The 19,356-nt window shown below is 39.5% G+C and overlaps 3 protein-coding genes across 3 annotated transcripts in view; 1 reads left to right on the top strand and 2 right to left on the bottom strand.

Moving 5' to 3' along the window:
• LOC121185105 (rho guanine nucleotide exchange factor 28-like) overlaps window positions 1–8,091 on the bottom strand; it is a 33,945-nt gene extending 25,854 nt beyond the window's left edge. Inside the window, exons 1-6 of the mRNA XM_041043104.1 lie at window positions 8,059–8,091; window positions 5,048–5,189; window positions 4,136–4,245; window positions 3,659–3,845; window positions 1,015–1,198; window positions 307–508 (exon numbers count right to left, since the gene is read on the bottom strand). Of these exons, the coding sequence (XP_040899038.1) occupies window positions 307–508; window positions 1,015–1,198; window positions 3,659–3,845; window positions 4,136–4,245; window positions 5,048–5,189; window positions 8,059–8,091 (858 nt within the window). The remainder of the gene's footprint in view (window positions 1–306; window positions 509–1,014; window positions 1,199–3,658; window positions 3,846–4,135; window positions 4,246–5,047; window positions 5,190–8,058) is intronic.
• Window positions 8,092–9,524: 1,433 nt separating this feature from the next.
• On the bottom strand, window positions 9,525–15,411 carry utp15 (UTP15 small subunit processome component). The gene is made up of 12 exons (XM_041041370.1): window positions 15,257–15,411; window positions 14,394–14,510; window positions 14,168–14,260; window positions 13,810–13,994; window positions 13,317–13,495; window positions 12,728–12,853; window positions 12,436–12,571; window positions 12,193–12,277; window positions 11,338–11,493; window positions 11,011–11,112; window positions 10,643–10,776; window positions 9,525–10,484 (listed from the first exon to the last, which is right to left on the bottom strand). Exons 2-12 carry the CDS (start codon window positions 14,481–14,483, stop codon window positions 10,193–10,195), a joined length of 1,578 nt encoding a protein of 525 aa, XP_040897304.1. The 5' UTR covers window positions 14,484–14,510; window positions 15,257–15,411; the 3' UTR covers window positions 9,525–10,192.
• Window positions 15,412–15,787: 376 nt separating this feature from the next.
• On the top strand, window positions 15,788–18,646 carry LOC121185094 (transcription factor BTF3-like). The gene is made up of 6 exons (XM_041043078.1): window positions 15,788–15,864; window positions 16,689–16,757; window positions 16,871–16,984; window positions 17,562–17,763; window positions 17,856–17,912; window positions 18,245–18,646. Exons 2-6 carry the CDS (start codon window positions 16,689–16,691, stop codon window positions 18,289–18,291), a joined length of 489 nt encoding a protein of 162 aa, XP_040899012.1. The 5' UTR covers window positions 15,788–15,864; the 3' UTR covers window positions 18,292–18,646.
• Window positions 18,647–19,356: the final 710 nt, after the last annotated feature.

Below are 19,356 nucleotides of genomic sequence, written 5' to 3' on the forward strand. Positions count from 1 at the left end.
AGATGGAATAAAATAACATATAAATTGGTATGTTTTTTGCGTTTACTTAATTCCACAGTTTCTATCAATGCTTTAACTGTGCCTTCTGGCAAATTAATTGCAGCAAAAAAAATGTTTCTGTTTATGTATGAGATCCCTTAGGAAAGCCCCAGATAGTGATTTTTAGTCCATTTAAATTAGATGTTTGTACCAGTACTTGATCATAATCAATAATGTTCTGTTTCAATCTAGAGTTTACAGATATTATTAATGTAAACAACTCTTCAGGCAGACAGTCATGAGGCAACACTGATTACAAACGCTCACCTCTCTGAGGAAGTCTTCATCCCTGAGCCTGTCTCTCAGAAGCAGGATGTCAGCGTGCCGGCTTTCCTCTGAGCTCCACCTCAGGCTTTGTCGGACGGTCAGTGTCAGGTTTCTGGTGTCATGACAGTACCTCAGCAAGCGAGACCGGTCTGCCCACACCTGGGACAGACCTGCTGGAGGTGTGGCAAGAGGGTTGGGTGGGCTGCAGCACAACAGGTGGATTAGTTTAATCTCAAATCACAAAAAGACACTTAGAGAATACTGTTTTTATTATTAAAATAATGATTAGAATACATAAATAACATGCTAAAAGTACTGTCGCTCAGTGCAGATGATGGTCTACTGGTTTTTCAGGTCAAGTCAACAGACCTACAAAGCTGTGCTAAAGATTTATGGATCCAGATTGAGCCTAGCTGATTGAGCACAAAACATTCCTGAGTTTGACAGGTAACTAACAGGTGTTTAGCATTTTATGTGTTCATAAAATGTACCTTAACCAGAATATTTACAGTATCTGAGAAATCTAAAGAATGCAAATTACCTGGGGTAATAGCTAGGTTAAAACCAGGTTGTTTCTACATTTGGAAAGCTTTCCCTTACTGCTGTGTGTGGGAAAGCTCGGCACTCAACGCATAATGTTACTGCAGAACAGTGATTCATTTGTCAGCGTCTCTCCCTGAAGTGCCCTGTCGGAGCTTATAATCTTACTGTGTCAGTAGCTCCAGGAGTTCAGTGTTGCTTGCTGTCTTTGCCAGCTGCAGCGGTGTGACTCCCTCTTCGTTCGGCAGGCTGACAGCCATCAAACCCCCCGGCTGGCAAAGCAACAGCTCCGCAAGCCGACACAGACCCCATCGCACTGCCAGGTGGAGGGGAGACTCCCTGGGACTGTATTCTAGAGATGAGGGGAGAATTATAATAACATTAAAATATAGTTCTGGAGAGATGATGGTATGCGGAGGGACTGAAGGCAGCTGCTGAATGTAAGAGGGAGATGAGAAAAAATAAGTCAATGGCAGAATGTGAGAAAAATATAGGAAACAAATATGCTGAGAATTTCTCCTTTGTAACCACCTCCTCATGATAATTAACCTAAATATCAATGATTGGTTTCTTCTCTTGCGCAACACCGGATCCCTCTGCTCCACTGACCCACTTTAAGGCAAAAAGCTTTTCAACAAAGTGGTGACAGCCTCTTATTTCTGTGTCTGCCACGCAACATCTGTATCCAGGTAACTAGACTGCATCAAATCAGCTACAGTCGGGCAACTAGTAAGCTTGTAAATGTATAGTTGTAGTTTGAAAAAAAAGCAGCATAAATTCACCATAATAAAATATTTCATTTTTTAAAAATCTTTTCAACCTCTTCAATTTCTTTTAGGTGTAGGTATTATTCCTTAAAAGAGAAAAACTATATACATTAAAAAATATATAGGTGAGTAGTACATTTCAGCCTACGGTCAAGGTAAAATCATCATATATTCATAAAAGTAACAGAGGCTGGACAAAATAATGGAACCAACATAAAATTCTGTACTAACAAACCCTGTAGTCATTACCAGTTTGGTGAAGCTCATAGTGTTTGCTTTTTGCTTTGACTGTAGAAAAATCTTCTTTATAGCATCTTTTAGAAATAGTGAGGGTCTATTGTGATTGGTGCCACCGTCTGCTGACAGTTTTTGTTTTTTTTATACTTTCCACCATAATATTTCAGTGTTTGCAACTGATTCACCAGCGATGGAGATAGCAACCACAATAAGTCGCAATTATAAAGGCAAATGCAAAGTGAGTCACATTAACTCAAATGACAATAAGCAGTGTATGACAGCTTTCACAAAGGTCTGACAGTCACCATTTTCCTAATTTCACAGAATGTTTTTAAGGCAACATGAGGTTGCTTACAGAGGTTCAATGAAGTCAGACAGATGCTGTCTCACTTGAGTGCACATTACCGACTAACACTGTAAAAATGTGGCAAGAGGCAAAGAGTCCAAGATCATGGTGAATCACCGGAACACTACATTAGCAGAGAGAAACGCCGGTCATGTGGTCTACACTGACTGAGGGACTTTTAATGGGATATTACTTAGTGAAACCACAAACTATAACCTCAAATATGACAATCAAACAAAATCAACACCTTGGAAGGCCTCACCAAAAATTAATAAATCACAATTATTTTACTGCAAAGTGCTGCACTGTAAGTCTAGAGAAACTAGAGCAAGAAAGATCGATTTACTTTTAAAAGCGATTCATATGTTTTCTACTCAAACTGGGGTTACTTTATAGTAAACAAACAGACAATGGTCTGGTGAGACCAAACCCAGATTTACTTTACAGACCTAAAAGGCTTGACTTCAGTTCTATTTGTCCAAGTATATTCTTTATCCAAAAACCCATCAGGGTGCAGGCCTTGTTAAGCTATAAAGACACATTTCGCAAGATAACACTTTTGCCATCTGAATGTCAGAATTTTAAAGCTGAGCTTCTCAGAGCTGCTCTCAGTCCAGAGAGAACATAATAATTCCAAGCTCCAAAGCAGTCTCTTGACTGTGTAACAGTAATGAGTTTTTCCAGTGCCTTAAAAATGCAACGTACACAGTAAAGAAATGGTGACTATGAAAGGAAAGTTGGGGATTGATAATTCAGTTGCATACAGCATCAACGACAGAGTGATGTCATAAGCAGTGTTATCAGATTAACGGCAGACATCTAGAGGGAGACGCTGCGATGAAACAGACTGCCATAACTATATTAAGGCTAAATCCAGTTTGTTATTTATGTAGGTGGCCCTACACAAACACTCCGATCATATAAACAGATGGAGGCATCTAGTAGACATGGTGGTCAGCACACACAGAAGGAGCACACACTTGCCCTCAGATTTATTGAGCTCTGCCTAGGGCTACTTCCAGATGGAAAGGCTCTATTAACCACATTACACGCTGCTTAATTGGCTTTGATGAATTCAACAGAAGCACACATGTGACCATGTTCACTTCCGATTTCAGCCCAGTGAGCATGGAAAATGGCAATGATGGCGCAGCAAGTAGAAGGATGGATGAGAGGCGGATGGAAGCAGAGTTGAAAAGTTCACTTTCCTTGGATAGCTCTGGCTCCAAGTTTCCACGACGAAGCAGAGAGATGAAGCTATCCCAAAATCTGTCAGCTTTTTCTCTGCTCGCTCAATTTTTGTTCATGAATTTTTTCACATCTATTTAATGTTTTAAACATATTAGAATTTCCTAATTTACACAGGAACATAATACATAATAAAACCCAAACATAAAATGCCTTTGATCAACATAGGTGTGAAGGAATGCTGTTCAACACACTAAGATAATCCCCGTCTCACCGTCTCCTCTGTGGCTCCCCAGTACGTTCCAGTTTTGGGGGATATCGAGGTTGGCCATGGCCAGGGCCACGCGGCGATCCATAGCCCAGCGAGAACTCTCCTGGCCCAGGTTGAAGAGGCTACTCAGCTCCTTGTGATCGGTGGAGCTCAGACAATGTCCATGGATTACCAAGTGCTCCGCAAGGTCCTGAGAGTAAAGCGGTCATGAATAAGATGCAAGATGTGATAACTGGTGCACAATGCAAAAAAAAACAGTAATTGCAAAACTGTCGCTCTGCAACCAAAGTAAGATCATTTTACTCTGATGCAAGAAAAACATGTTTGGAGAATTTTATGACTTGAAGTAAGTGATTCACTAATAAGCCAACAGTAGTTTCTTTTTTACTAAATATGACACATGACAGCAGGTAAGTTTTATGATGGAGATACACAACCTTGCATGCAATGAATAGGATAATATGTGTGTATCTTCCTTACCTGAGCATCATCCTGGACATACTCCAGAGAAGCTCCACCCACCCAGGTGAGGGGTGTGGTTTCAGAGCATAGGTAGGCCTGGACAGAGACCATCTCAGCCAGGTTATGTCCTAAAGAGAGACACAACGCAGCACAAGCCCAACTTCAGTCCAAACAGATTTATGTCTATATATATATATATATATATATATATAAAATGTCATGCACTGTATTAGTAATTAAAATTACACACAGTTTCAGGCAACAAGTCAAAAATACAAAACCACTGGTGTGGTGCTTTAAAAATGCCTTATATTTTTCAGCCCGGAGCCTAAGTGCCTTAGGAAATGCCTGAGTGTAAGTAACAATGTTCTCAGATTTTCTTTTTGTGTGTTAATAAAGCCATGTTTGCTTTTTTGATGGAGAAAGAGACCTGCTTTTAATAGTCCACCAGGCTGGTGCACTGTAGAGAGCACACAAGCCTGCAGGAGTGCCTGCTGTCTGTGTCAGCCTACACAGAGGCTCAGTAATGTTGACATACTGTTTATGGCGTTGCTTCCCTCCTGAGAGGAAGCTGATAAGATTCTGTGCCCTTCCAGACCTCAAGTCACAGACTGTGTATCTATGTGTCTGTGAATGTTTATGTCTGTGTATGTCTGTGTGTGTGTGTGTGTGTGTGTGTGTGTGTGTGTGTGTGAAGAACAGTGATGCACGGCTCCTTAGTACAACACAGACAGGAGTGGAAAACCTGGGATAATCAGGAAGCACAGTTTAACTTATATTATATACGGTCTATAAATGATACTTTAAATGATAGATTTCTAAATAAATTCTCTTTCTCTAAAAATTCCCTTTTAGGTGTCAAACAAAGCAAACGAAAACGTAGTCACAATATAACAACACAACATTATGTAGGCATACACATGCACATACCAGGCACTATAAAGCAGAGCATGACATCACTCTGGGCCCTGGTGACGTGGACCAGTGTGGATCCTTCCAAAACAATGTAGACCTCTGCATCGTCTGGCACCGAGTCTAAACCCTGCAGCAAAGCAAAGACCTTCGCCTGGCCCTGAGATAAAGAAAGGTGAGAGAGTTTGAGAGGGAAAACAAAGAAGAAAGATGCTAGAGAGCAAAAAATATTTCTACTCCTAAAGATACAGGCTCGTTTTAGAGTAAGACTCCATTCTAATGCAATCTTCTACATTTCTGTAAAGCACACAAAATCCCCTGACAGCATTCCTCTTGAGGGTACAATAAAACATTCCCCCTCAATAAAAACAGGAATGTCTTAGTGTCTATTGCAAAGACCTGCCCTGATCCCAACAGGCCAGAACACTTTAGACTTCTGATCTAAGGCAGAAGAAAGTGAAATAAGGTAGAACAGTCATACCGATATGTAGACTGATTGTTACCCTTCAAAAAACACTTTGAGCAGCTCAGATGTGGTTGTGACAACATGTTATTTGTCTCCCTCGCTAAACTGTGAACCCTCACTTAAGAAGCTCAGGTTGAGTTGTTCGAGGTCACTGATTTACCCAGGGCTGGGTATTGTTTGAAGTTTTTGATACCAGAGCCAATACAGTGCCCGAGCTTTAATACGATCAAAAAAGTTACAGAATCTAACCAATTCCTGCTTTTGGTATTGACATTTTCAATTATTTGGACTACAGGCATATTTCAAACTGTAATAAAAAAGTATTGAGGTTAGACACCCATCTATCGACATATCATGTGAACAAGTTTTATATAGAGATCCATTATCCATTATTATATTAAAAACTACAGAGCTTAGGGAAATGGAATTAGCACACAGGGATCTTTGTGTCATATTAGTTTAACAAAATACTATGTGGTACACCTCTACAGTAGTTTAGCCTTTTAAATACAACAAAATCACACTAAGTAGAGAGAAAAGAAAAACTGACAGCAGTTCAGGGGCAGACGTCTGCTTGCACTTCTGTGTCATGCCAACAATGTATCAGAACAGGTGATGAAAGAATTAGTTGGTTCCACCGAGTCGTTTTTAGGACATATGATGAAAATACAAACTGAAATATTCAAAGAAGTATAAATTGGTTTTTTACCCCCTTAGGGACAGAGGTTTTAGTTTCAGTCCCTAAGAATAAAAAACATCCTCCAGGGCCACTAGCCTGCTTTTCAGAGCCACCACTTTCCACCATGAATCAAGAAGATATCAATTTGTCCACCTACAGTGGCCTCAATAGCAATGCAGCCACAAGACACAGCGTGTGGGTTATTCTGGGAACCGTATCAAACGACTGACTGAGGAAGGAGTGAAAGAAACAGGTTGCATGGAAAAAGGTACAGAAAAAAAATGTAAATTTCAAGGCTTAACTTGAAATGCAATGAACATCCCAGATTAGTGTTGGATGCTAGAAGCGTATAAGACTGAGGGCATTTTTAAGCAGTTTTTCTGTTTTTCTTAAGAGAGTCTGCCTATTAGCCTCACATCACCTCAAGAGTTGACCTGATTTCTCATGCTATAACTGAGAGGTTTTTCTCTTTACTTCTCTCACTGTCTCAGATGGAGACACTGTGAGTAATCCTGCCTCTATATCTCTCTCCGTCTCATGTAATCCCAATTTCAGATTCACTTATCCATTTCTTTACCCCTAGTTGTTTATTCTTTGACAGAGAGAAAACCCCATTTGCCACAAATTTTACAGTGTCTCCACAGCTTCTCCTGTGCCCTCAATAAGACTCTTCACCTCTGTATGATTGACCAGATGCTGACCACTAATGATACTGTGACCATCAGATGAAACACTGGGTCTAACAGTGGGAACTATTAGAAACAGAGGAAGAATGGATAGGAACAGATTTCTGAAACTAAACAAAATTCTGGTTGCATTAAACAATAGGATGTGTGCCAGTATAGCAATATGCAACTGCTTGCTTTGCCCCACACTTAGAAACAGATGCCCATAAACTCCACTGTGGAAGTGTGCACATGTGCACAGAGGGTGAAGCCCACTGACTTTGGTGAGCTCCAAAGTTTGGTGACCTTTAAGTAACCTTGAGTAAAAGGAAAACAGCATTAAAAACATGTCAAATTAGGACAGATTGGGCAGTACAGTGTGAGCAGTGTATTCCTCCTTTGATCTTCAGGGAAGAATTAGTTCTCATTAATGTTTGCGTACATTGTTAAGATCCCAAACTGAAATGTTTGACTGCAGTCCTGCCCTGTTTGACCTCACAGACAACAGATCCATTCAAAGGTTTAGCGTGATCACAGACATCACAAATCAAACTGATAGCAAATACAAGTTCCTTTCCAGCTCTAAGTAAAATACAAATAAAAAAACATCACCGTTAATGAATCACAGGAGTTACTGATTTGCCAGTTATATATGCAAGTGCCAGGCTGCTATTGTTAACTGTTGTGCTGATGGATAAGGTTATTTTCTCTCCAAAGAAACTATGATTCAGTACTCAAATAATCCAACAGCGAAACCCAGAAATGTTTCATGCAAAGACCAATATAGTCCCTGTTTGATCACAGTGGAAAACATCAGTCTTCCTGTCATCATCGCGCCCTCATTATCCCAACTGTCTAATCTGAGGTTTGATGTATAAAACTGTACATACAGTAACTTCACTGAATGAAACTATGTCTACAATATTGACATACAAGCAGGAAACATTTGTATCCTTTAAGGTATTGGATGTTATTTACATTATAGTTTGGCCTTTTCATTGAACATACTGGTTTGGTCATGATCTTGGTCATGATTTTGGTCAAAATCTCAGCTACAGACTTTCAGTTTTTATAAGGCCAAAAGGCTTTTAAAAAAGGCTGATCTCTCACTGCCATTCCAAACCCAATTTGCAGAGACTTTCCAGAGGGATAACTAACTCTTGAGATTAACCGGAGAGGCTGGTCTCAAACTTGACAGCAAACTGGAGCACATACTCACATACAGAGGCACTTTCCTCCTGCTCAGCTCCATCTGCGCAGCAACTGCAGGCAAAGGCAGACATTAAACAGACATATGAGAGACAAATATTAAAAAAAGAAAAACCCACTCTCAGTGTAGTCATGTGACTCATCATTACTTCTTTGGTTATTTTGGTTACTCTGCTTGGTCCTCTGATCCTGAACAGATTATCAAACCTCATCTGCGCCAAGCAGAGTCAGAGGTCCCCTGATGAGACAGGATAATCTTTTGATCCCAAGTATGCGAATAATTATTTTAATGATGATACTTTCTGCCTTGGTGCGTAGAGACAGTACCAGAACACCAAATGTGCCCAAATTTGATATGCAGACAGTGCGTAGTGTACTCCTCTGTGTGTGTGTCTGCTAAAGTATGAAACCAATTGATTTTAGTGCTGGGGGGATTCAGATCTGTTCTTTATCAGTGGCCACTTCCTGAACTGGACACAACATCAAGGTCTTAAAATAAAAACCACTTCCCCAGAAACTGTTACCTATGCAATTACATTATCTTTTGCAACAACCTTTATAATTACATGTCTATAATCATAATAGACCCACAGAGAGCAAAGGCAAAGCATGAACAAACCAAGAGGAGAGGAAGTTTTTGTAAGTGTGCTAGCTTTATGACACAGCAAAACTGCTCACAGTGTAAATATTACAGCTATTATATAAGATATTTTTTTATTAAATACCACAAACTCAGCAGTCTGGCTTTTACGTGCTAACGTTTATGTGCTTTTTTTTTTTTTTTAATGATTCAAATGAATTTAACTCACAGTTTAATGTTGACCTATTTAGCCGCAGAATAAATTAGGCTCTTTTTATAGGCTTTTATTATTCCAACTGTTGACCAACAAACCGTCAATAATACCACAGGAGAGAAACAGGTTGAACGCTGAAAGTCAGCAGCTAGTGGAAAAGGGTTAATATTGATGTACCTACCTTCACAGGAGCTCAAACTCCAGCAGGGGAAACCTGACAGCGCTCAGATGATTTCAGAAGAAGAAAAAGAAAAAAAAGAGCAGCTAACTCGGACTCATCCTCCGGTGGGTAAAACCGCTAACTCAGGTGTCGGTGCTGAAGCCGCAAGTTGGGGAAATGGCGTTTCCAGTCCGACCAGCAGCCTCCACTGACACAGCATCCTCCTCCCAGTCACTGCCGATGCTCTCTGTCCGTCTTCCGTCTGCTCAAATGCAAATTCCTCCTTGCGTGCGAAAGTTAACTGTTTCTTTGAGGTTACAGCGACCTCTAATGGAAGGCGATAAAACAGCGGCGAGGCCACGAGCAGGGATGATGATCCCTTCAAACACTGAGTCACCCTATTTAGCATTTACAGGTAGTATATAAACACTTTATAAATGACTTATAACAAAGCATAATGTAGCTATAAGCAGAACTAACTGATAAACTGGCAAGTGAGAACTGTGTATTTATTAACAGCTATAACTCATGTGAGTGGGAGCTGGTGTATAAAGACATAATTAATGAAAATATAGTAAAACAATTGTAATATAAAATGTCTTCATAGAAGATGTTATGACTGTTGACAAACACTCTACACTAATATACAGTTAAAAGTGCCCTTATGAGCAGTAACAACCACATTACCTGTTATAATTTATTCAATGCTTACATACACTGTACATGAGCACTGAGCTGAACCAGTTTTTCACACTTTTTGAACACAATTCTGATTTGTTAGGTTAAGTATTACAAAGATTTATTTTTATCTGCTTATAAAACATTTGTCAACGCCAAATATTATGAAAACACAAAGCAGACATTCACAGTGAAATCTTTCAAACGCACAAGAGTGCACACACGCACACGCACACGCACGCACGCACACACACACACATACAATTGAAAGTGTAATTACAAGACTTCCAATAAAAGCAATACCTTGCTTTACATCCACACATTCAGAGATTTCTCATACAGTAAATGCATGTTCTCTTTGTTGTCTGTTGTGTTGTCAGCCACGCTGAGTTAAAAACACCAGAGTGACCAAAATGTTTGTTTGATGACACGCAGCCTGACATGTCATCTGCCTGACACCTGTAAAGGTACTCTAACCCAGTCTAAAGCAGTTTTTTTCACCCCTACAGGCCTCAGGTGCCCTGAGGCTGTAGTCTTACTTCCCCCTGAGCCAGCCCATTAGATCTGCTGACGGCAGAGCATGGCACTTCCTTCCTTGGCAGAGCAGAGGCGAACATTGTGTCCAACATGCCCAACACCTCCAGAAGGTTCTTCTGGTAGTCGAGCTCTCTCTCTAGCAGGTCCTGCAGACGCAGCAGCTGCCGGTCCACGACTGGTGACTGGCCGATTTCTGACTGATAGATGTCCAGGATCATCTCAGCCGCTGTTAAAAGGACAGGAGCAAACCTGGGGTCAACCAAGTTCCTGGAGAAGAAACAGAAAAAAGTTTAAGTAATCACATGTCAAAACATTTCTGCATGATTTAGTCTACAACTGCAAGATACAAAATTCAGTGCATCCAATAACCCATTATACCAACATGGCCAAAGCCTAGAGTAATGAAGTTTTATCTGAATCCTTACCCTATGAGGAAGTTGAGCAACCGAGAGAGCCCCTCTTCATCCCGTCCTGCCAGAGCGTTCTTTAGCGTTCCTCTTCGATCTAGCTCCTTTACAACAGCAACTGTGATCTCTGGTTTTCTGAATCTTGTCCATGTCTATAAATAAAATCGAATGTACTTGTAAATTAATACATCACCGAAATGTATGTATGTGCATGAGGAATGCTGTTCAGCTTCCAACATCCAGGACAGTTAACAGCCAACAGCAAGAGCAGCATTATGTCACTGCTTCATATTGCAAATTGAAAAAAGGACAACTTTAAATCTCAACAGAATGATACCAACAGATCTAGCCTTGTGGCTAAAGTTATAAATACATGGAATGTATACCTCCAGAGCTGTATCCAAAGCCTTGGATACATTAAATTTCTTGAGGTGCTTGTCATATTTGGCCAAATGCTGTTTCACCGGCTTACTGACGAGATAATCATCCTGGAAAAAGATAGACAACCAAGAAACAAAAAATAACAATTGTTAGACAGAAAATAGCCTCATAAACCTTAAATACTATCTCAGCATGCAGAATTAAAGGCATTAGGCACTGTCAGACAGTTTGACCTTATCCTTTTTAGTATTCAATGCATCTATTGGGGAATAATAATGTAACAGACCACAGCCTGTCCCTCAACTACTACACATTACCAAATGTAAATGTACCTGTTTAGGGATGTAGTTCTTCCCCTTCACAAAAAAGCGATATGATGGTCTTCGCCTCTGTTGGCCAGAGATTTCCTTTGACTCTTCAGGGCTTTTTCTGTGTTTTATACTCAGAATACTGTTGGTCATGCCCACGACAATGGACTCATCATCCGGCTGAGGAGAAAGACATATTCATAGTGTCAAGATTTCAGACAGATTTTCTCACGCATCTCTCTGAGTAGCAGAGAGCAGGCCTAACAAAATCCGTTTAATGTTGTGCTATGACTGATGTAACAATATGGTATATTATTATTATCAATATGGCTATGGTACAGCATTTCTTTTTCAAGTGCATTTTTCTAACAAATCAAAGATCATGGGGGTGACTGAAAGGGCAAATCCAAAAGCACTCAAGGCCCAAAGTAAAAAATGCCTTGTCAGTTCGCTAAGTGAGCTTGCACATTGTGTTTTGGAAACCCTACACCCTCATGCCAACACCGTGAGGAGAGGATGTACTGCTTCATCTCCTTTCATTTTAAAACTCTGGCAGTACTGGATATTTGTGTTGGCTGCTGCAGAACCTGAGTCTATCACTTTACAGTCTTAGAGCTGGTTTCAAATCACAGCTTCCTCTTGAGAGCTGTACCTCAAGCACAAGCAACTTTTCACCTCTCTGTATCTGTACAAATTTGTGCCAGAGGTTTTTGGTTTTTCTATACTTATAGGGCACAATCCGCCAAATAAGGAGTTTCCCCTAGTGTTATGATAATTAACTAGTGTTTAATTATTTAAAAACACATTTTTAAAAAATGCACCTTCAAAGAAAAAAACTACAATTTTAAAAATGACAAAGGATTGAATGTAATTTCTTACAGCCAAAGCCAGACTGAGGATGGAGGCAGCGTAGTCAAAGTTATGTACAACCTTATAGTTGGTTGTGTTGTACACCTTTACATGCCTGAAAGACAAACAGAGGCTCTGCATTAGATCACGTAAAAATTACTTATGAAATAAGTATGGAAGTGTCATGATAGAGTGACCTTTGATTTCCCCAATTTATAACATTTTTCCTTTGCTACGTCAGGCATGCATATTGTACATACACCCACCCCATACCTGTCCAGAGAAGCTGACAGCAGTCTCTGTCCGTTGCTGCTTAGACACAAACAGGTGACAGTTTTGTGATGGTTCCTCAGGGACACCAGAGGCTGGCCTCCTTTTAGCAGATCCCACACTTTCACATAGCGGCCTCCTAACCAGAGTGACAAAGAGAATTTGGACTAAAAGTTTACTTAAGCCCTGGATGAACATCAGTAAATAAAATGTAGTATTTTTGTATAAGTGAATATTGGTCTGATGACAAGTTGGTACATTTTCTGGATGTGCTGACTGAATGTGATGATTATACCTGCAGAGACAAGGAGACCCTCAGAAGGATAGAGAAGCAGACTCTCCACTGGCTGGCCATGGTCCATGGTCATCACACTTTTATCCGTTCTGGCATCAAACAGTTTCAGTGTGTGGTCATATGATCCTAGAATAAAAACATATTTTTTTGTTGGCACTCTGTCCAACAACTCAAGAGCAGCATTTCAGAATAACTTTATTTATATTTGGAGTTTAGTCTGATCATTTTTTCTTCAGTTACAACTAACTTTGCATATTAATTATTCAAAAAAGTCTAGTTAGATAAGTTACCTTTAAAAAGGTAAAAATCCTGTAGCATATACTGCTGAAAATGTGCTGCTAATACAACATAAACCAGTTAAAGTCAGGTGTTGGTAAATTCTAGCTGTGCCTGTTACATCACTTAGATCTAAAAGCCAGTGTGACAGGTGAGATCCATCATATGGTGGTTCTATTTGAGAAGAGTATGGGCTACAAAAACATGTCAAAATATGTAGATATGTAGATAATTTTGAGATGCACCAGCCACTGATCCCAATGGATCAAAAAGTTAATCCTCACACCATTTAAAAACTTAGCTTCCATCTCACCTGTAATGAAGAGATCTCTGTTCAGTTTGCTCGTAACACCACAGCGTATGTAATCTGTGTGCTCCTGGTAGGTGCTCAGCTCTGTGGCATTTGGGATGTCCCAAAGTCGACAGGTGTAGTCGTCTGACCCCGTGAGGATCTGGTAACGGTCCGAGGTGAAGTCTGTTACATGTACAGCCCTGAGCAGAAATGAAATAAGTTACAAAATTCACATCAGTTCTCTTTCATGATGAGATGCTTTTAAGTCAGTCAGAAAGTTTGCAGGTTGTCAGAATTCTTGAGCTCATCATGAAATTCAGTCGATGGATCACTCAAGAAATCATCCTTCAACACTTCCTTAACTACACATCAACTCCAGATTACACAATCAGCTAATAAATATTTCCTGCAACCCTGAACAGTGAAGCAGCTTAGAATTGTGTGCGAATGGTCTTAGATGTATTCCTTGGTTTCAATACAATCACCATCAGACAGTGACACATGGGATGCCTACTTTGTGTGCCCTTTGAACATCCTGAGTGCCACCTTGCCGCTGACATCAAACAGCCGGACCACAGAGTCCTCACATCCCGCCACGAGCAGCTGACCATCTGACCTGAACCTTCCACTGTATGCAGTGTCCTTAAAGCGTGTAAATGTCTTCACAGGCTCCTGGGAGAACGGCCCGTAAACGTGGATCTGGAAAGAAACCAGTGTTAGAATGAGAAGAAATCTTAAACAAATGTTGCCAACTTAATACTGACTGCTCATCCAGAACTGACTGGAACCTGAATTGTTTTGATTAAGTGAATATTGATTAAACTGTGTGAACAAAACTAAACAGAGAATTCATAAAAGCAATGCCAACATACTCTTGTGAAAGCTGTCACTGCAAAATTATGTGGAGCCACAGGGGAAAAGTCTATGTTTGTGACTGCTCCAAATTCTTTTATCTGGACTGGAGCCTGTAAGAACAGATACAAAGATGCTTCGTTAAGATTGAGAAACAAATTTAAAGACAAGTCTGGTACCACATGTTCTATATGACACTTGCTCACAAAAGTGTTAAACATACAGCATACATGAAAAGAGACTCACCTTGTAGTTCTTCCAGTACAGCGTGTCTTGTGTGACCTTCTCTCCAAGTCTGGGATAGACTGGGATTTTCGTAGGTTTAAATGAAGCCATGCCTGTGGTGATCACAAAATATGAAACCTAGGAAGATACAGAATGTAAAAAATATGAACATTAACATATAGCAAGAGACAGGGCACCTGGGCTACTTAAACCTCATAAATCCAACTTACCTACTGGTGGGTGGGGTAATATAAAAATGGGCAAAATACATTTATAATATTTTATTATTCAATGGATTAATCCATAAAGACAGAGTCTGAGAGCATGTTGATCATTTCACTCAGAGTAAACATGACATAGCTTCAACGCAGAGCTGGCAGGCACCTTTACAGAATATGATGTGGTCACACAGTGGTACAAGGGGATTTCTTTCACGAAAGCTGGGCATTTCAAAGGGGAAATTAACAGTAACAATCACTTGTTGAGGGACTAATAGCCAATATTAGCTTGATGCACGAGAACAAAAAGAAGGCATTGAACTCAGCAACAAGAAAAGGAAGGAAAGTTTATATTCTTAACCCAACATCACCACAACCCAACAATCTATACAGCTTGTGTAGGCTAAGCTAACGAGCTCACTAGTTCGATGCAACAGATCCTTTCACTGAATGTTTTCATTGTGCGTAAAGAGCTCAATAAAAGAAAACACGCCTACAGTCTTTTCCTAAGAGCAACAATTAAACGTAAAGCTACCGATTTGAAAACAAAAGCAGCTTATTAAACAGACACCTGTCCCAACGTGTTCCGTGCAACACAACTTGATTAGCACACTGAGCTTTAGCCGGCTATCATTCTCTACTAAACCGGTTTCTGGTGATTCTCACCTGTGAACGAAAATGTCGCGGAGTGGAAACGTATTTTCCCAGTAGAATGTGTTGAAATTAGATGATATCGATGTTGGCTGTCCAAATAAACCAAAAGTTGCTCATTTTAGCGAGCGATCACGTTGCGTCTAGGTTCACAGGGGGACGCCATGACTACTAACGGAACTACTTCCGTTATGAACGGCATATCTTTTTTACAGTTTTGAAACTGTTTTTGTATCTTTTTTTTTTTAATATAGCCATAGTATTCTAATAAACATTACTAAATATGTTTTTCAATTATTAAATCTATTTCCTTTCTAATGAAAGAAAAGCGAGAAATCATCGATCTGACCTCTTTATTATGTCTCATGTAGTAGATAGATATGTGGAAGTTGACAACTTTTAATCAGTTTTAGAAAGCATGTAAATGTTAAATGTAATCTCTGCGACCTGAAACGTGACAGGATAAATTAGAAAACACTCGATCAAGATTAAAAACCCTTTAAAGTTTGAGCACGAATTTTGAAAAACTGCGAGCGCACCCCTAAGGGTACGTCACTTCCGGGCTTCGCTCCTTTCTCCGAGCTACTATCAGCGGTGTGGCCCGCGTGTTTACACACTCCCAGGTCAGTTCACATCTCTGTGGCCTTATTTGGCTCTGTCATACTGATAAAATGTAGACTTTGTGAAGAAATAAGTGTCGCTGGCGCCACTCTATGTGTTGAAGCGCGAGGAAAACGGCAATTATACTTGAACGCTAGCATCAGTTTGAAAAGGCCTGAGTTAGCTGTTTAGCATGGTTTGCTAACTAGCTGGCAGTTAAGTTTCATACTTTCTGAGACCCCGGGTTAAAAAAGATACGTTTCCCATTCTTGGAGGTTGCATGTTCAGGTATGGGTTTCTCGTCAAGGCACACTAGCAATAGTAAGCTTGTTATAAGCTTGCTCATCTCTCTTCGCTTTGGCGGCCTTTGCGAGCCTCAGTTAGCCACAACTGTAGCTGACCACCTCTGTCTGATTCATGCAGAACTTGAGTCGAGACTTAAAAAAGTGTGCAGCTATTTTTGGGGCTCCTAGCAGCTGTGCATTCTTGTTAGTTTGAGGCAAAACGTCGGCGTCGGGGATTTTGGGGAGTTATAGGATTGGTACTTCATTGTAATTACAAACCCTTTGCTTCCAGTGAATTGACATGACATTTATACTTTCATTTTGCATATTTGTCTATGTCAGATTCTCATCTCATGATCAGACTATTAGTGTGCATACAGATTAGAAAGTCTGATTAGAAAGTGGTGTTAAATCAGTATTTACTCAGTATCTCCAACATATGAGTGTTGTGATGACAGAAGTGGAGCTTTCATGTATTCACCACTGTGTCTAGTGAGATTTATTTTTTTTCCAAATGACTGTAATTTTTGAGCATGTATGAAATTGATTTTATTCTGTCTCAGATGAAGGAGTCGATAATGAACCAGGAGAAGCTCGCCAAACTGCAGGCGCAGGTCCGCATAGGCGGCAAGGTGGGTTGGAGTACATGTTGGCAAATACCTTAAAGAAAATGTGAGATTTTTTTAATGAGTCTTGCTCTTTGGTTATAGCTTCATACATTAAAGCTCATTGTTGTGCTCTGTAGGGGTCAGCCCGCAGAAAGAAGAAGGTGGTGCATAGAACAGCTACAGCAGATGACAAGAAGCTGCAGTTCTCCCTCAAGAAACTAGGAGTCAACAACATCTCTGGCATTGAGGAGGTAGAGCAAGTTTTTCCTGAAATGCACATCAATAGGTGGGCTAACATGTCTTCATGACATTGGTGCTCTAATGTAAGGTTTCTTCACTTAATGATGGAGTAATAAATATAATATACAAGAGACCAAGTTGCTGTCTTTAAGTGCTGAAACAATTAATTAATTAATTAAATTCTTTAATTATTAAAGATGGTAAAAAGTCAAACTTGTTATAATGATTCAGTTTGTCATCTTCCTAATTTAAATAATGTAAAATACAAATTAAATCTTTTAATCACTTTGCTGACAGCTTACAATGAATTGTCAGAAATGTTATTTTAGATATGAATGAATATGACTATTGTAAGCATTTTGTTTTTTATTGATTGGAGACCATTTGGTTTCTAGTCAACATTGGCAGAAATAACATAATTATTTGTTTTAAAAGTTTGTGTTTTTAATGCATCACTTGTTGAAAATGGTGTTTGACAAGGACAGAGTCTTGCCAGCTGTTGCACCATCCTCTTTGGCACACTCACCTTGAATTTATCTGTTATTCTTCTTTTTTGTTCCCTTCAACTCCTTTTGTATTTCATTGTAGGTGAATATGTTCACAAACCAGGGGACAGTGATCCATTTCAATAACCCAAAGGTTCAGGCCTCCTTGGCTGCCAACACCTTTACAATCACAGGGCATGCTGAGAACAAGCAGCTCACAGAGATGCTCCCAGGAATCCTAAACCAGCTGGGAGCTGACAGTCTTACAAGTCTCAGAAGATTAGCAGAGACCCTGCCCAAACCAGGTACCCACAAAACTCTTTACTGATCTGTTTACATGAATCAGTATTTTTTTGTGTTCTGTGTTTATGATTTGCTGGTTGATCTTCCTTCACAGCTGGAGAAAACAAAGCCCCAATGGTTGCTGCTGAAGAGGAGGATGATGAGGTTCCAGGTAAGCAAATTTACACATGCCCATTATGAAAAGATTTGCATGCTCTGTAGTATGCCCTGACATTAAAATAATATGATAATGTATGACTTTTTTAGGTCTAATAAGTTTAGTCTCAATGCATCTGGATCCATACACAAGAATATTAGACAATCTCTGTTAAGTACAGATTTTATGACTTAAGTCAAATGGTTGCTGTTTTTGGTTATTCATTTTCAGTAATTTAGTTTTATTTGAATGCTGCTAAATGGTATGCTTATTTATACATTTTCTTATCATTATTTGTTACTATTTTCTGTCTCAACTGGTCTTTACCCTTCTGTTTGCGTTTTCAGATCTTGTTGAAAACTTTGACGAGGCTTCAAAGAACGAGGCAAACTAACACCATCAAGCATCTGCAGGTGTTTGCATTTCAAGGCTCCTCTTGACTTACCATACTTTGACACAGCAGCATTTTGTAGTTGTTCATCTCTGTTATTGCTCTGTGGCTACTATCAGAAGTTGCTTCTTGATTGTAACCTTGATAATTTGGCTAAAAGTAAAACCAACTTTTTATGGCAACTGTTGCCTACCCCTTTGTCTGATTAACCTTGTTTTGCAGTACAAGTGATATTATTTAATTCAGTGGAATGTGCAGACCTTTTTCTTTCTCACGCTGCCTCTCCTGCATTGTGATGCCCGCACATCAAAAATGTATTGTTGGAATTAATCATGTAATAAAGATCACATTAAAATTTTTCAAATTTTATTTGATACTTATTTTGATACCAATTCTCTGCAACATATTATGTAAAAGCATTTTTACTTCATTGGCTTCATTTTATTCAAATTCATGTTTTTTTTCCCTAAATTTAAATGGGATAAGTTAATAATTACTAATTATTATTATTAATTATTACCCATATTAATATACTAGAAAAAACATTTACCTGTCATCATGATCCCAGCAGTCTTCACAGAATGCTGGAGCAGGGGTCAGCAGCGGCTAGCAGAAAGCAAACAAAAGCATCTGTCTTATACACCTTAAATGTTAAATGGTCTTTTTGAGCGCTGTGTCATAGTGAATCAGGAGCTGGAATTAATTTTCCATCTAAAACCCGAAACATTTTCCCCATTTTCCTGTGAACCAATTAGACACTGAAGTAGTGTAGTAGTAGTATTAGCAACATACTGGAGTTTTAAAGATTATAATGTTCATATACAAGAGTGTTTTACATCAGCAGTAAGGTGACCCTATGTCCGACATCACACGTGATTTAGGGTAGAGCTCAATCGATATATTGGCCTATCACAAGATATATCATTATGAGCCAATATGAAAACTTTTTGACTTTTTTGACTTGTTTTTTTAATGCAGAACAGCAAACAATAAAGATAAATATACAGTACGGTACATATACTGTATGTACATCCAAGGTGTTTCGTAAAAGCCCAGAGTCTTAAAGTC

This window comes from Toxotes jaculatrix, chromosome 7 (genome assembly GCF_017976425.1).
Source record: "Toxotes jaculatrix isolate fToxJac2 chromosome 7, fToxJac2.pri, whole genome shotgun sequence".
Lineage (NCBI taxonomy): Eukaryota > Metazoa > Chordata > Actinopteri > Toxotidae > Toxotes > Toxotes jaculatrix.

Bases quoted from the DNA above. Each gene is read 5' to 3' on its own strand.
- utp15 (XM_041041370.1), bottom strand. From the start codon at position 14,483: ATGGCTTCATTTAAACCTACGAAAATCCCAGTCTATCCCAGACTTGGA. The intron at 13,496-13,809 runs GTAGGCATCCCA...ATTTCTGCTCAG, and splicing joins ATGTTCAAAGGGCACACAAA to GGCTGTACATGTAACAGACT. The intron at 11,113-11,337 runs GTACATTTACAT...ATCTTTTTCCAG, and splicing joins AGAACTACATCCCTAAACAG to GATGATTATCTCGTCAGTAA.
- LOC121185094 (XM_041043078.1), top strand. From the start codon at position 16,689: ATGAAGGAGTCGATAATGAACCAGGAGAAGCTCGCCAAACTGCAGGCG. The intron at 16,758-16,870 runs GTGGGTTGGAGT...TGTGCTCTGTAG, and splicing joins AGGTCCGCATAGGCGGCAAG to GGGTCAGCCCGCAGAAAGAA. The intron at 16,985-17,561 runs GTAGAGCAAGTT...ATTTCATTGTAG, and splicing joins ACATCTCTGGCATTGAGGAG to GTGAATATGTTCACAAACCA.